The sequence below is a fragment of the Mobula birostris genome, chromosome 19, assembly GCF_030028105.1.
Source record: "Mobula birostris isolate sMobBir1 chromosome 19, sMobBir1.hap1, whole genome shotgun sequence".
Lineage (NCBI taxonomy): Eukaryota > Metazoa > Chordata > Chondrichthyes > Myliobatiformes > Myliobatidae > Mobula > Mobula birostris.
The window spans coordinates 21,410,431-21,426,764 of NC_092388.1; the positions used below are offsets into that span (position 1 = coordinate 21,410,431).

At 41.4% G+C, this 16,334-nt stretch overlaps 1 protein-coding gene across 3 annotated transcripts in view; it reads right to left on the reverse strand.

The window, feature by feature from the left end:
- nek11 (NIMA-related kinase 11) overlaps positions 1-16,334 on the reverse strand; it is a 355,541-nt gene that overhangs the window by 87,656 nt on the left and 251,551 nt on the right. For all 3 annotated transcript variants that reach the window (XM_072283318.1, XM_072283316.1, XM_072283319.1), the window contains exon 12: positions 8,589-8,727. In XM_072283318.1, coding sequence (XP_072139419.1) covers positions 8,589-8,727 — 139 coding nt within the window. The remainder of the gene's footprint in view (positions 1-8,588; positions 8,728-16,334) is intronic.

A 16,334-nucleotide genomic window follows, 5' to 3' on the forward strand; every position in this document is an offset into this window, starting at 1 on the left:
GAAAACAGAGAACTGTCGCCCTGTTAGCCTAACATCAGTAGTGGGGAAGATGCTAGAGTCCATTATTATAGATGAAATAGCAGCATATCTTGATAGCAGTGATAGGATTGGGCCGAGCCAGCATGGATTTACCAAGGGCAAATTATGCTTGACTAATCTATTGGAGTTTTTCGAGGATGTAACCAGGAAGATAGATGCGGGAGATCCAGTGGATGTGGTGTACCTTGACTTTCAGAAGGCATTCGATAAGGTACTACATAGGAGATTGGTGAGTAAAATCAGAGCTCATGGCATTGGGGGGAGGATATTGACATGGACAGAAAACTGGTTGGCAGATAGAAAGCAAAGGGTAGCAGTGAATGGGTGTTTTTCTGAATGGCAGGTGGTGACTAGTGGGGTGCCACAGGGCTCGGTATTGGGACCACAGCTGTTTACAATTTACGTCAATGATTTAGAGGAAGGCATTGTGAATAACATCAGCAAGTTTGCTGATGATACTAAGCTGGGTGGCAGTGTGACATGCGATGAGGATGTTAGGAGAATTCAAGGTGACTTGGATAGGCTGGGTGAGTGGGCAGAAACTTGGCAGATGGCGTTTAATGTGAATGTGAGGTTATTCACTTTGGGAGCAAGAACAGGAAGGCAGATTATTATCTGAATGGTGTGGAGTTAGGTAAGGGAGAAATACAAAGAGATCTAGGAGTATTTGTTCATCAGTCGCTGAAGGTGAATGAGCAAGTGCAGCAGGCAGTGAAGAAGGCTAATGGAATGTTGGCCATTATTACAAAGGGAATGGAGTACAAGAGCGAGGAAATCCTTTTGCATTTGTACAGGGCCCTGGTGAGACCACACCTGGAGTATTGTGTGCAGTTTTGGTCTCCAGGGTTAAGGAAAGACATCCTGGCTGTGGAGGAGGTGCAGCATAGGTTCACTAGGTTAATTCCTAGGATGTCCGGACTGTCTTACGCAGAGAGGTTAGAGAGACTGGGCTTGTACATGCTGGAATTAAGGAGATTGAGGGGGGATCTGATTGAGACATATAAGATTATTAAGGGATTGGACAAGATAGAGGCAGGAAATATGTTCCCGATGCTGGGAGAGTCCAGTACCAGAGGGCATGGTTTAAGAATAAGGGGTAGGTCATTTAGGACAGAGTTGAGGAGGAACTTCTTCTCCCAGAGAGTTGTGGAGGTGTGGAACGCACTGCCTCAGAAGGCAGTGGAGGCCAATTCTCTGGGTGCTTTCAAGGAGCTAGATAGGTATCTTATGGGTAGGGAAATCAAGGATTATGGGGACAAGGCAGGAGCCGGGTATTGATAGTAGATGATCAGCCACGATCTCAGAATGGCGGTGCAGGCTCGAAGGGCCGAATGGTCTACTTCTGCACCTATTGTCTATTGTCTATTTATTTCACTTTGAAATGGTCAAATATATTTTCATGAAAACAATTTTTTTTTAAGTTTCCATTTCAATTTAGTTTTGAGGTGATAGCAACCATAATGTAAAAGGATAAAAGCCTCATTTCATCAGTGTCAATGTAACCTCATAAGAAAAGTCACGCCCTATTTTTGATTTGTAATGAGCAATTCATAAATATTAAATATTCATATATAAAGTCTTGTTAGAAATCAGTAGAAAATTTATCTTAAAACGTACATCCTGATGACATTATTATCAAATCATCATCTATACCAATACAGTGCTGTTGCACGGTGATAATGTATTTACCTGGAAAGGACAGGATAAGCGTTACCAAGTGAGATGTTGAGAGAAAATATCAGACATTCATTCAGGAGTGACAGGTACTGGAAATATCAATGTAAAAATTGTAAAGCACACAAAAACAAGTGCTCCAAAAAACTTGAACTAGGGCTCTGTATGAGTTTCTAGTGAGGCTATGGGAGAGTCCTAACGAGTGCATCAAACATACCATGTGCACAATGTGGAAGTACCAGACCTCAAGCACAGATTCGCAAAATAATTATGCATTGCTTCAGTTGTCATGCAGGAACTGTGAACTTAAATATACAATGCTATCAGTATAGTACAGTCATTTGGAGATTGACTGCATGAACTGGAGTAGCAACCACACATATTCATCGGAAGACATTGTTGACATTGGCAGTGACATTTTCTAATGAATGCCCATTGCTTTGAACATTGGATTTTCCAATTCCAGCTCTTAACACTTAGTTTTTAAGTTCTTTTTCTCTTTACTCACCTTCCTGGTGATCCAGCCCTTCTCCTTCCACTTTGGTTCCCTTTCACATAGGTTCCCTCCTCCCCAACCAACACACTGCAGCCACCGAATCACTTCCCCCCCCCAAATGGTTCCACCTGTCCTCTTCCTTCCATGGTACCCATCATCACTTTCTTCAGCAGATTCCAGCACTTGTAGCCCCTGCATCCACGCTCATCACTCACCTACCCCCACCTAGCTCCATCTGCCTTCCCCCGCCCCTTTTTCCTGTTTCTTCCTTTGTCTGCTTCCACCTGTCACCCACCTGCCCCCGTCGCCCAACTTCACTCCTTCTCCCTTGTTCCATTTGCTCATCCCTCATCATTCACCGCTCCTCGGTCCACCTATCACCTTCCAAACCTTCTCTTACCACTCACCCTCTCCTCCTTATGTCATCCACATTCCTTCTTCGCTCTCAGTCCTGACGCAACCTGAAACGCAGACAATTCCTTTCCTTCCTGTTCAGTTCCTCCAGCGGTATGCTTTTTTTTTTGTTCCAGGTTACAGCATTTTGTTGTGTCTCCAGAAAATAATACCAGTGATTCACCCAGCATGGTCTTGGACAAAACATTGAGAGATTTTCATTCGATAGCGCATCCTTCAATATTAGTGTTTTGTGCAGGTGTAAAAATGACAGCATGGAATCAGGTGGGAGGGAATGCCCGATGGTGGGTGTGTGAGTTAGGGAAGGAATGGGCTCAGAGGGATGTGGGGTGGGATGTAGGGAATGAGACCAGTGTGTTGTGGTGTTCAAGGCACAGAATGGATATTTGCTCGGAAGGTGCCTGGGAGTGGGAATGTGGTCAGAGAGATGCTGGAGGGTGGGTTGGTCCATATTTTGAAATATGCAGTACTGTCCAAAAGTCTTAGGCATACAGTGGTATGCAAAAGTTTGGGCACCCCTGGTCAAAATTTCTGTTACTGTGAATAGCTAAGCGAGTAAAAGATGAACTGATTTCCAAAAGGCATAAAGTTAAAGATGACACATTTCTTTAATATTTTAAGCAAGAAAACTTTTTTATTTCCATCTTTTACAGTTTCAAAATAACAAAAAAGGAAAAGGGCCCGAAGCAAAAGTTTGGGCACCCTGCATGGTCAGTACTTAGTAACACCCCCTTTGGCAAGTAACACAGCTTGAAAGCGCTTTCTGTAGCCAGCTAAGAGTCTTTCAATTCTTGTTTGGGGGATTTTCACCCATTCTGCCTTGCAAAAGGCTTATAGTTCTGTGAGATCCCTGGGCTGTCTTGGGCTCTTTTGAGGTCTATCCACAGGTTCTCACTGATGTTTAGGTCAGGGGACTGTGAGGGCCATGACAAAACCTTCAGCTTGCACCTCTTGAGGTAGTCCATTGTGGATTTTGAGGTGTGTTTGTTGTAGAAGCCATTCTCTTTTCACCTTTGGCTTTTTTACAGACGGTGTGATGTTTGCTTCCAGAATTTGCTGGTATTTAATTGAATTCATTCTTCCCTCTACCAGTAAATGTTCCCCGTGCCACTGGCTGCAACACAAGCCCAAAGCATGATCCATCCACTCCCGTGCTTAACAGTTGGAGAGGGGATCTTTTCATGAAATTCTGCACCCTTTTTTCTCCAAACATACCTTTGCTCATTGCGGCCAAAAAGTTCTATTCAAAAGGTTCAAAGGAACATCTAAACAAGCCTGATGCATTTTGGAAACAAGTCTTGTGGACTGATGAAGTTAAAATAGAACTTTCATTGCAGAATTTCATGAAAAGAACACTTCTCCAACTGTTAAGCACGGGGGTGGATCAATCATGCTTTGGGCTTGTATATATAGCTGGGATGCCCAAGATTTTTGCACAGTGCTGTATTTATCAACGTGGAATAAAGAATGAGTTTGTAAATCTGGTGGGAGCAAAGGATGTTGGGAATGGAAAAGGCGGAGCGGGAGGAGCGCGGGACAGGTGCCCAAGATGGAGGGCTGGGTCGGGGAAGGGGGAGGAGAAGGATGGTGCGGGTGCAGACACACCCAGCCCTCAGACACCAGGCAAAGTCATCTGATTCCAAACAATTGGTTTATTGATCATTATAAACTGTGTCCCTGCTGCTTCCCACTTCCTTCCCTCTCCCTACCCCCGTTCCCAAGAATGATCCCGCTCTCCTTGAACCCTTCCCATTCTCAGTCCACAATAGAGACCCATGGTCAGAATCAGGTTTATCGTGGCTCACATATGTCATGAAATTTGTTTTTTCCTGTGGCAGCAGTACAGTGCAATACGTAAAATTGCTACCGTACTGAAGGGTCTCGGCCCTTAATGTCAACTGTACCTCTTCCTAGAGATGCTGCCTGGCCTGCTGCATTCACCAGCAACTTTTATGTGTGTTGCTTGAAATCCCAGCATCTGCAGATTTCCTCGTGTTACCGTACTGTGCAAAGCTTTTAGGCCCTCGGGATATATATACACACACTTTAACATAGAGCTTATCAGTGCTGTACAGCCCCTTCAATCTACAATGTTGTACTGATCTTTTAACCTACTCTAAGATCAATCTAGCTCTTCTCTCCCACATGACCCTCCATTTTTTGACCATTCATGTGCCTAAGGAGTCTCTGACATATCCTTAATGCATTTCCTTCGATCACCACCTCAGGCAGTACGTTCCATATACCCACCACCACCTCTGTATAAAAACACTTACCCCTGTCATCCCCTCTATACTTACCTCCATTCGCCTTAAAATTATGTCCCCTGTGTTAGCCATTTCCATCCTGGGAGAAGGTCCTTGTTGCCTATTCGATCTATGCCTCTTATCATCTTGTACACCTCTATCAAGTCACCTCTCATCCTCCTTTGTTCCAAAGAGAGAAGCCCTAGCTTGTTCAACCTATCCCCAATAGACATGCTGTCCAGTCCAGGAAGCATCATGGTAAATCTCCTCTGCACCCTCTCTAAAGCTTCCACATCTTTCTTCTGATGAATCCACCAGAACTGAACACAATATTCCAAAGGTGGTCAAACCAGGATTTTAATGAGCTGCAACATCTCAAAGTGAAATAAAAACTGAAGGAGGTATAAATGTTCAGGCTGGTCAAGCCAGGCAGCATCTTCAATAGTAAAGATAATCTCAGTGTCTCTTTCCACAGATGAAGCCTGATGGGCTGCAAGTTTCTGTTTTGATTTCAGATTTCCAGCATCTGAGCTATTTTTTAAATTTAATTTCAAAATGTAAGCTGTTTTATTATGTCAAGACCAGAATGTGTGAGTAATCATCCAAAAATGACCTTGAATATATGCACACCTAAATTCTAGTTGTCAATTTATTGTGGACAATTCCTTCATAAAATATTAATACATCAACAGCATTTAAAATGTGCCTCCTCATGTCCTTGTACCTAGAAAGGCCATCTTAAACGTAAAGGCTCCATAAATGAGCATCAGCTGCAGATCAGGGGGGAGCACCCTCATCTCTGACTGTTCAGGTTTCAGTCCAGAGAATTGAACTCAATAGTCCATGCTGATGCCTCTCATACAGCATGGAGAAGATGGCACTGTCTATCACTGCAGAGCTAATCACAGACCCCTGTCTGCATTCTTGTGTAGATATAATAGGTCCCATGGCGTTATCTTGAAAAATAGCAAGTGAATTATCCTCAGTTGGAACCAATATTTATCTGTCAATCAACAGCTTAAAAGAAAAAGTTAAGCTGGCTGTTATTATGTTACTGCAGCTGCTGGGAGCTCGTTGGATGAAATGGGTTTCTTATAATAAAAGCAGCAACTTCACTATAAAAGTACTTTACATTAAAGCTCCATGAGAGGTGCTATGTAAAAGAAAGTCACTTTTGCATTTGAATTGAACCCGCTTTAAGCACGAAGAAATGTTGGTGCCGGCTTAATTGAAAATGCACTCAGTGGCCACTTTATTAGATTGGGGAGTGGAATCCAGTGTGGTCTTCAGCTGCTGTCGCCTTCCCCTTCCAGATTCAACAAGTGTGTTCAGAGATGCTCCTCTGCACACCACTGTTGTAACGCATGGTTATTTGAGTTACCGTTGCCTTCCCAATCAGCTGGAACAAGTTGAGCAGCATGTCATGAAACAGCATATCCTGATGCCTTACCTATTACTGCGCGGAATTTCAAACATGCCAGCTTGAAGAAGTCTCTGAACAACTTCCACCAACATATCACTTGTGGAACCAGACGAGCCAGCACAATTGACCACTGTTATACCACCATTAAGAGAGCTTCCCATGCCATCCCACGCCCACACTTTGTAAAATCAGATCACCTGGTTGTACTTCTACTCTCCCAGCATATAGGTAGAGACCAAAGACCACAGCACCAGTGGCAAGGACTAAGAAGGTATGGTCAAGGAAGGCTGAGGGGTGCTTACCGGACGGCTTTGAGTTGTCTGGACAATATTCAGGGGTTCGTCTTTGAACCTAATGAAATACAACACAGTTGTCACCAACTTCATCAAGACCCGTATGGACGAGTGTGTGCCTTCATACCAGCACACCCAAACCAAAGGTCGTAGATGAACCAGGAGATTCGTAGTCTGCTGAGGGCTATATCTGTGGTATTCAAGAGCGGAGATCCAGAACTATACATGAGGTCCTGATACGACCTACGGAAGGCTATTTTAAGAGTGAGAAAACAATTCCAATTGAAGTTAGAGATGGAATTGGAAGCATGTTAGCTCTGGTTTGCAGGCCATTACTTCCTACAAGATGACATCTAAAATCAGTAATGACTGTGATGATTCACTCCCAGAAGAGCTCAACACCTCATGAATTTTTTGAAAGGGAGAATAAAACTACACCAGTGCAGATCCCTGCAGCATCTGGTGAGCCTGTAATCTCTAACTCGAAGGCCGATGTTAGAAAATCTTTCAATAGGGTGAACCCTCGCAAGGTGTCAAGTCCAGATGGTGTAACTAGTAGGGTACTGAGAAAACCTGTGCCAACCAGCTGTTGGGAGTGTTAAAGGACATCTCACTGCTGCATTTGGAAGTTCCCACCTGCTTTAGAAGGGCAACAATCATACCAGTCCCCACGAAGTGCAGCGTGAGCTGCCTCAATGACTATCGCCCAGTTGCACTTACATCTACTGTGATGAATTGCTTTGAGAGGTTGGTCATGACCAGAATCAACTCCTGCCTAGGCAAGGACCTGAACCCACTGCAATTTGCCTATCGTCACAATAGGTCCACAGTGGATGCCATCTGCCTGGCTCTATACTCTGCCTTGGATCAGCAATGCCTATGTCAGGAGGTTGTTTATTAATTACAGCTCAGCAATCAATACATTCATACCTTCTGTTCTAATCTTCTGAACTTCCCTCGGCAACTGGGAATTGCTTCCTCATTAGCAGTCCTCAATCAGTGTGGATCAGGAATAATATCTCCTTCTCACTGACAATCAACACTGGCACAGTTCAAGGATGCATGCTTAGCCCATTGCTCTACTCTCTACACTCATGACTATGTGGCTAGGCATAGCTCAAACTTAATCTGTAAGCTTGCCAATGACACAACTATTGTTGGCAGAATTACAAATGGTGACAAGGATGTGTACAGGAGTGAGGTAGATCACCTGGTTGATCACAAAAACAACTTTGCACTCAAATGTCAGTAAGACCAAGGAGTTGACTGTGGACTGCAGGAAGGCGAAGTTGAGGGACCACACACCCATCCTCAGCTAGGAATCAGCAGTGGAAAAGGTGAGCAGTTTCAAATTCCTGGTTGTCAACATCTCTGAAGATCTAACCTGGATTTGCCATTATGAAGAAGGCACGACAGTGGCTATATTTCATTAGGAGTATGCCATCGAATACTCTGACAAATTTCTACAGGTATACCATGTTGAGTATTCTAACTGGTTATACCACCACTGCACAGGATTGGAAAAAAACTTCAGAAAGTTGTAAACTCAGCCAGTTCCATCATGGTCCCTAACCTCCCCGACATGGAAGACACCTTCAAAAGGTGATGCCTCAATCAGGTGGCATCCATTATTAAGGACCCCTGTCACCCAGGGCATGCACTCTTCTCGTTGCTACCATCAAGGTGGAATTGCAGGAGCCTGAAGACACACACCCAATGTTTCAGGAACAGCTTCTTCCCCTCTGTCATCAAGATCTATGAATGGACATTGAACCCATGAACACAACCTCACTATTTATTTTTGTTCTCTTTTGGTACTGCTTACTTAACTTAATTTTATATATACATTTCTTTCTGTAATTTATAGTCTTTATTATTATGTATCGCAATGCACTTCTGCCTTAAAACAACAATTTTCACAAAATATGCCAATGATATTAAACCTGATTCTAACATTATCCTTGCATTGTACTGTAAAATATAAACATCCTTAATAAACATACCATGTTCAGGTGGCTCGGACATACACAGTCGATCTGAAATTCTGTTTCCCTTGAGCTCTCCTTGTTCTGACAATTGGACATCACGAGTTGACACTGGCTGTGTCTGGTTGGCTTCTGGTGCTTTGTACTCATGAGATTCCTTATGTAAAGTAGACAAAAATACAAATGAAAAAATAACAATGTATATTTAAAATTAGGCATGAATTTTTTTAATACAAGAACTGAAATTCATACATTTCATTAAACTAGTTTTGAATATACCGGCACAGAATTCCAGGACAGTGCAAAATACGTGATGACTTTTCACCCAGCATCTATGGAAATGAATGAACAGTCAATGCTCTGGGCCGAGACCCTTCTTCAGGACTGGAAAGGAAGGGGTTAGATGCTGGAATAAAGAGATGGATGGAGGGAGGGGAGGGAAGGTTGCTAGAAACTGACAAGTGAAGCCAGGTGGGTAGGGAAAGTAAAGGACTAGAGAGAAAGAAATCTGGTAGGAGAGGGGAGGGGACTCAGGGAAGGTGATAGGTAAGTGAGAAGAGGTAAAGGGCCAGAGTGGGGAATAGAAGAAGAGAGGAGAAAGAGAAATCAGGCCATCACGTTGGAGACATATACAAGATGTTGTTCCTCCACCCAGAGGGTGGCCTCATCGTGGCACAATGGGAATTGGATGTATAATAAAGTTTCCCTTTTTTTTCCAGATTGCAAAGATCATGAGATTACATCTAAAGGCCAGTTAACCCATTGTACTCAAGCCAAAGAAAAATGGACAATTTGAATTCCAGCTTTTTGTCCATAACGTGGCCACCTACAGCTCTTAAATTCTTGTTCATGTCCTTTGTAAATGAAGGGCCATGAAGAAAGAGTTCAAAGGGTCTTTTGTTATCAAAGTACCCAGCTTTGAAATTCTTCTTCTTTGGGTAGCTATGAAACCAAGAAAGAAAGGCAGCACGATCATCAACACCCCCAAATCCTACCAACCACAAACAGAATATAAAAACTAAGTCCAAGTCCACGTCCAAGACGTAGAAAACCTGGGCAACACTCTCCGGGAAAAGCACAGGCTCTCCCCTCTCCGGTGCAGAGTGATCAAACTTCAAGCAGCCGGTGCTCATTTTCTACCCTCGTCTCGATGCTTCAATCTCCACCATCGCTTTAATCGGCACACAATGGAAGCTTTAATTGGAAAAATAGAGTCAAACACCCTGCCCTACAGTCTGCCCACTAGGTAGTTTGTGCACACTGCCTCTGTCTCCCAGATACTGCAGAACTCATTAAATTCTCTTCGGAACCAGTACACACTCTGTGACCAGTTCTCCCACAGTATTTCAAATTGAGTTAATAAATGTTTTTCTTCTTTACAAGGGTGAAAGTCTAAACAATTTTCAGTAAAATTTACTTACTGAAACTAAAACAAAGAGCAATAACTCCAGCCCGTTAGCAGTTCAATCCTGTTCTGCTGTTCTCTGGATGATTTGAAACCTAACTCATTTACACATGTTCACTATTTTCCTGATATCTCTAAACTCCAGCAACTTCAATTTTAAAGTTAACAGTTGACTACCATCAATTGCCATCTGTGGAAGATCATTTCAAACTTCTACCAACTTCAGTACAAGAATGTTTCTTCAAACATAACAGACCATAAATGCTTGTTATGCTTTTTTTAATCTTCATTGAGTAGTACTCAACTGTATGTCCATGCCCTTCACGATAAGTATTGTTCATTCATTATCTGCTGTGTCATATGACATGGGCAGTCAAGGTCTTTCCACGAACATGATTGTGCTTAGCAAATTTCATGATAGAAGTGGTAGCCATTGCCTTTTTTTCTGGACGGTGGCCTCACAAGACAGGAGGCCACAGCTATTATCAATACTCTTCAGACATTGTCTGCCTCGTGTCAGTGGTCACATAACCAAGACTTGCGATTTGCACCATCTGACTATCAACCACCTGTTCCCATGGGTTCATGTGACCCTGATCAGAGAGGCTATGCAGGTGCTACACCTTGCCCAAGGGTGACCTGGAGGGAAGGAGCGACTTTGGTGGAGACGTATGTCCATCCCACCATCACATGATAAATATAACTTACGCAATAACTGTAATCAGACCAGAACACATTCAAAACTCTAACCTATCTCAAATGAAGTAACACACATCAAAGTTGCTGGTGAACGCAGCAGGCCAAGCAGCATCTCCAGGAAGAGGTACAGTCGACGTTTCAGGCCGAAACCCTTCGTCAGGACTAAATCCACTTTCCCTCTGAAGATTTTATTGTATGTCATTAAACGTCTTAGCCTTGAAACTGGATTATAAAGTCCATTTGCATTCTTCTTTTATGTGCAATGAACCAATGCAGAATTGAATCTTGAGTTTTTCTGCAGTGCTTGCATTAATACTTCATTCATCAACATATCAGCCTAGGCATGATTCTTTCAATACCAATATCTTCAATCTGTCATATCTTCCACACACAGCAATATGATCAAAATATTATTTGCTCAACCGTAGAAACTGGATCAAGTTATCATTCAGAATTTGGAAGCGTGAGAGGTCACTTGAATAAGACATACAAATTCCAAAATAATTTCAAGAGAGTAGATGTAGAGAAGATGTTTCCTCTTATGGGTGGAAAATAGAATGAGGTCATCATTTAAAACTAAAGGGGTGAGGTGATTTACTTCCCTCCTCTAAAAGACATCTCTTTGCAACTCTCTTCCACAAAGTAGGTGAAAGCAGAGCCATTAAGTATTAAGTATTTGATAACCAAAGGGTGAAATATCACTGGACACGTGTTGACCTTACAATCAACTATGATCTTCTTAAATAGTATAGCAGACGTGAGAGCCGAGTGGTCTACTTTTGCTCCTAATTTATGTGCACATAAGTTCTAATCAGAAAAATACAATGTTCAATGTGCAAAATGTTATTTTGCCTGATTTAAAGAGTACTTGTATTTCTATATACAGTGGTTTCCAGTTAATGAGGACACATTGGCACCAGTACAGTTCCCCCCAATTAGCCAAAGTTGCATGGACATTGTGAAAAAGGTATAAAAAAGACAAACCGAGTAACAAACTATGTATTTAAAGAAAATACAGAACAAATTAAAACATTACCAAAAGTACTGCAGTACTATAAAACTGTATATTAGTTCCATAATAGCTATTGACAGAGGAATTCATCCAGCGTACGCAAAGAACAAAATCATCACAGACACCTAAAGCAGACTGTTCAATCTAAGCACAATGTATTGTCTAACAGCCACACGACTGTGTGACTGACACTAGTTAGAACCTGTTCAGCAATGGTCTCCTAATTAAGCGACATAGCATCCCAAATAAACAAAGGGAATCCTGGCAAATTTATTCTTTTAAGAGTTGTCCCAAATAAGTGGTTGCCACGATTAACCGTGACTCAATTAACCAGAATCCACTGTACTGAAAATCACCACTCTTTAATTCTTATTTCTATAAAATGTTACGCTAAATAAATTTGTGGCCTTGAAAGCTGATAATTACAGTTCCCCGAATCCTTAGTTAACACCCAATGCCTCTATGGTTTAGCGTCACTTACAAATTCAATGTAAGTGAGGAGGGGATTCTGAGACATCCACACAACAGGATTTCTTTTCTGGTTGCTGTATTGCGTGTCCTTATAACCTCTTTTCATAATCCTACACTCTATCCCTGTGTAATCTCATCTCCAGTGCCAGCTAGAATCTGCTATACAGAGATCCTCTGAACAAAACTGATCCATCAATGTGCAAGACTGTCAGTTTCCCAGGCATGTGGCAGTGCATCAAATGGTCAGGCCAGCTTTTAACTTCTCCTAAAATGCTAAAATCACAATTATGCATATTTCAGGCAAAAGGATTCAAATACATATTTTATTTATATATACAAACTTTGCACATATCTAGGGCATTGAAAATGGATCCAATCCAATCTAATTTATAGGCACATAGAAGATTTCAGTGGCCAGCATGCCTTAATAATAGGCTTTATTTTTGGGAACTTGGTCTAATGATTGACCAGTGGGAGGCTTTCTGCACCAACTCAACTGCCCTTGCTGCTGCCATTACGCAAGTTCTGCACACAACTTTTTAAACCACTTTCCTCCCTAACTTTACCATGAAAGAGTTTATAAATCCCATGCTGCTGTAAAACCTCCAATTTATACTCAAAATCCGCATACGACGTTATTTTCCAGCCTGCCTGCCAAGTATTTGTCACTCACATATGTGCCTCAAGAAACTGCTTCCGTTTCCAGATCGCCTTTAAAGTTTTAGCATCTCTACACAATCACTCTTGGTCAAGCTACACTGTCATTTTTAATTTCATTAAGTCTCAGAAACATTCATAACAACCTCCGACTGACACCAAAAAGACCCCAACTCTCCAGCAAGCACTAAATACACTGAAGGGTTTCAAGTCTAAAATTCATCCCTCAATCTTTCTCACTCTTGCTCTCTCTCTCTTTCAATAAACAACTCCTTTAAACCTATGACCTGTCTTTTAAGCCCTATTACCTCCTAATGCAAATTACTATCAACTTTTCTTTAATAATGCCTTGTGACAAGCCTTGGATCTTGTCACATTAACAATACTATATAAATGGAAGCTCTAATCATACACTGCTATACATACCATATCCTTCATATGTAAACATTTGCCTCTCACACCGTGTCCCTTTTATCTACAAGCATTTGTATGAAAACTGCTGTTCAGATAATGGACAGATTCAAGGAATTTAATTAAAATCCCAGAATACCAGTGACTTAAAATAACTTGACATTTATTCATGGGGAACAACCTCTCCTATTGTTTTATTCATATTCAGATGAAGAAAATGATTATGGCATTTCGTTATAATAAAAACACAAAACACTGCAAATGCACTGCAGGTCAGTCAGCATCTATGAAGAGGAGAACAGAGTCAATATTTCAGGTCAATGGTCATCCATCACAATAGTCACTGAACTGAAACATTAATTTCTGCTACTCAGTCTCTATTGCCTGACCTGCTATTTCCCAAATTCTCTGTTTTTATTTCAGATTTCCAGCATCTGCGTGTTTTTTCTTCTCAGTTTTGTTGTTGTTGTTGTAATGACCAAGGTAATTTGAAGAAACACCTCTGGAAGAAGGAAGAAAGAATAATAATGTTTGCTTTTCTTTTTGAAGAGGTTACAGCACCATCAAGTGGGAGAACAGTAGAGGTTATTACTAACTTTGCAATTCTACACCCTGGCTCCGGTCCATGCTGCCCAATTTTATCTCATGAGGTAGCTGCCAATAACGACAGTACAACAGAACTAGAACTATGTGGAAAACAAAGAGAAAATGCTTGCAAAAGTTAGCAGTTTGCAGACTTAGACACCGAGTGCTTCTCTTTCCACAGATGCTGCCTGATATCTGAGCTATTCTGGATTTTCTATTTCTGTTTCAAATATCCAGTATCTGCAATATTTTGGATTTTCATTTGCTGCTGAAATGTCCTCAAGGTGCTAAGTATTTTAGGATTAAAATACTTAATCCTGTCTAGTAATAATTGGGAATGAAATGTATTTGTGTACCTCTGCAGCAGACAAGTTGGCCGCATTGAGGTATATTGAGCTATCCACCCAGTGATAGCAAGCCTGTGTCAATGTTTAATTTTAACATGGCCCTCCACTCACAAAACATCCTTTAATGCTACTACTACATCCATCTTGATCTTTCTCTTACTGCCCCCCAACTTCCAATTAAATTAATTTAGGCTATTACAGTTGCACAATAGACAACTGCACATATGGAAGCTTTAGAGAGGGTGCAAAGGAGATTTACTGGGATGCTGCCTGGATTAAAGAGCATGTCTTATGAGGATAGGATGAGTGAACTATATCTTATCTCTTTGGATAGGAGGAGAATGAGAGGCGACTTGCTACTGGTGCACCTGACAAGAGGCATAGTGGACAGCCAGCAACTTTTTCTCAGGGATGAAATAGCTAATATGAAGGGGGAATAACTTGAAGTGTTCTATGTTTTGTATACTACATTTCCATGTCCGTGCATGCCTAAAAACACAACCAGTGGTAGCAGAAAGCAAATCGCACTGTCCCTACACCCTGTATGCCCCCTCTGCTGTTTTCTTACATCCCTGTCATCTCTTAGTGCTCAAAAACCTACGAATCTCATCCATTAGCACATTCACTGATTGAGACCCCCTCACTCTACATGGAAAATAATTCCAAAGGTTTACAATTAGCTAATTTAATAATTTTCCATTAATGTCTGACTATTCCCTTCTCACAAGTATCTGACACCTATTTCCAAACTCTGCAACCTGGAAAAGTGAATTTTGTCTTTATTGCAAGAAGTGAAGATGTTTTTATATGTGGCAAGGCTGGTTGCCCCAATTATACTGGGCAATTGTCTCAATATAATTTAGTGATACATGTGATATTGAAAGTACTATGAAGATCAATATTCCCTCTAATTTGTAATGACCAGTGTGTTGAAGAATCTTGTCCTGTGCAATTTTTTGCCCAGTGATGACAATCCTTTGTCAGTTTATTCCAGAATCTTGCATGGCTCAATGAGATTGCCACTTCTTCACAAAACTTCATGGGACCAATAATGTTTTTAAAGAACATAAGAAACAAAAGGAATACTATTTGACATCTTGTGCCTACTCCACCACTTAATGAAATTATGACTGACGAAGGGTCATGGCCCGAAACGTCAAAACTTTATTCCTTTCCATAGATGTTGCCTGACTTGCTGAGTTCCACCAGCATACTCTTAACTTAGTACCACTTTCCTGAGTTATCCCCCTTATTCCTCTAATTTATATAATTTCTCACTATTTATCCTGACCATATTCAGTGACTAAATCTCCACAGTTCACTTCATAGAGAATTCAAAAAATTTACAACACCTTGGTAAATAAGTGTCTTTTCTTCTCAGTCTTGAATGGTAGAAGTCCTATGCTAAAACCAATACCTCTAGTTCCCAGCCAGGGGAAACATCATCCATGTGCCTTTCCTGTCAAGTTCCTTAGGGATTTAGTACATTTCAATTAGATCACCTCTTATTCTTTTAAATTCAAGAGCTTTCAGGCCTAGGCTGCTTGGTGGCTCCTCACATGAAAGATCCGCCATCTCAGGAATCAATATCATGGATCTTCTCCAACGTTCCCTCTAAGGTGTACACGTGTGTACGCTCACGTTTTGCCACTAGCGCACAAAGGATTTTAAACTGCTCGTGAAAGGTTGTCACACTCTACCTCGTTGGCATGTTAAGTACATTTCACGATCTTTCACAATCATATTTCCTTTTCTTGTTTCTGATGCAGATGGTGTTGACCACATGGAGCTTGCGATGATTTGTCTGCAGATTTTAAAACTGGCTTATTTATGCTGTTTTACTGAAGAAATTATTCAGTGTGCAAATGCTGTTGGCACTGGGCAAAAAATTGCACAGGACAAGACTTTTGCACACAGTGGTCATTACAAATTAGAAGGAATGCTGATCTTCACAATTTTTTCAATATCACAAGTATTACAACATTCCTGATACAGACCCACAAGACAATTGCCCAATATAATTGGGGCAACCAAACTTGCCACATATAAAAACATCTTCACTTCTTGCAATAAAGACAAAGTTCACTTTTCCAGCCTAATCACTTGTGTTTGCTTTCAGTGTAAACAAACATACAGAACTCTCTAAAAATTAAGTCAAAACTACAGATGGTGAAAAT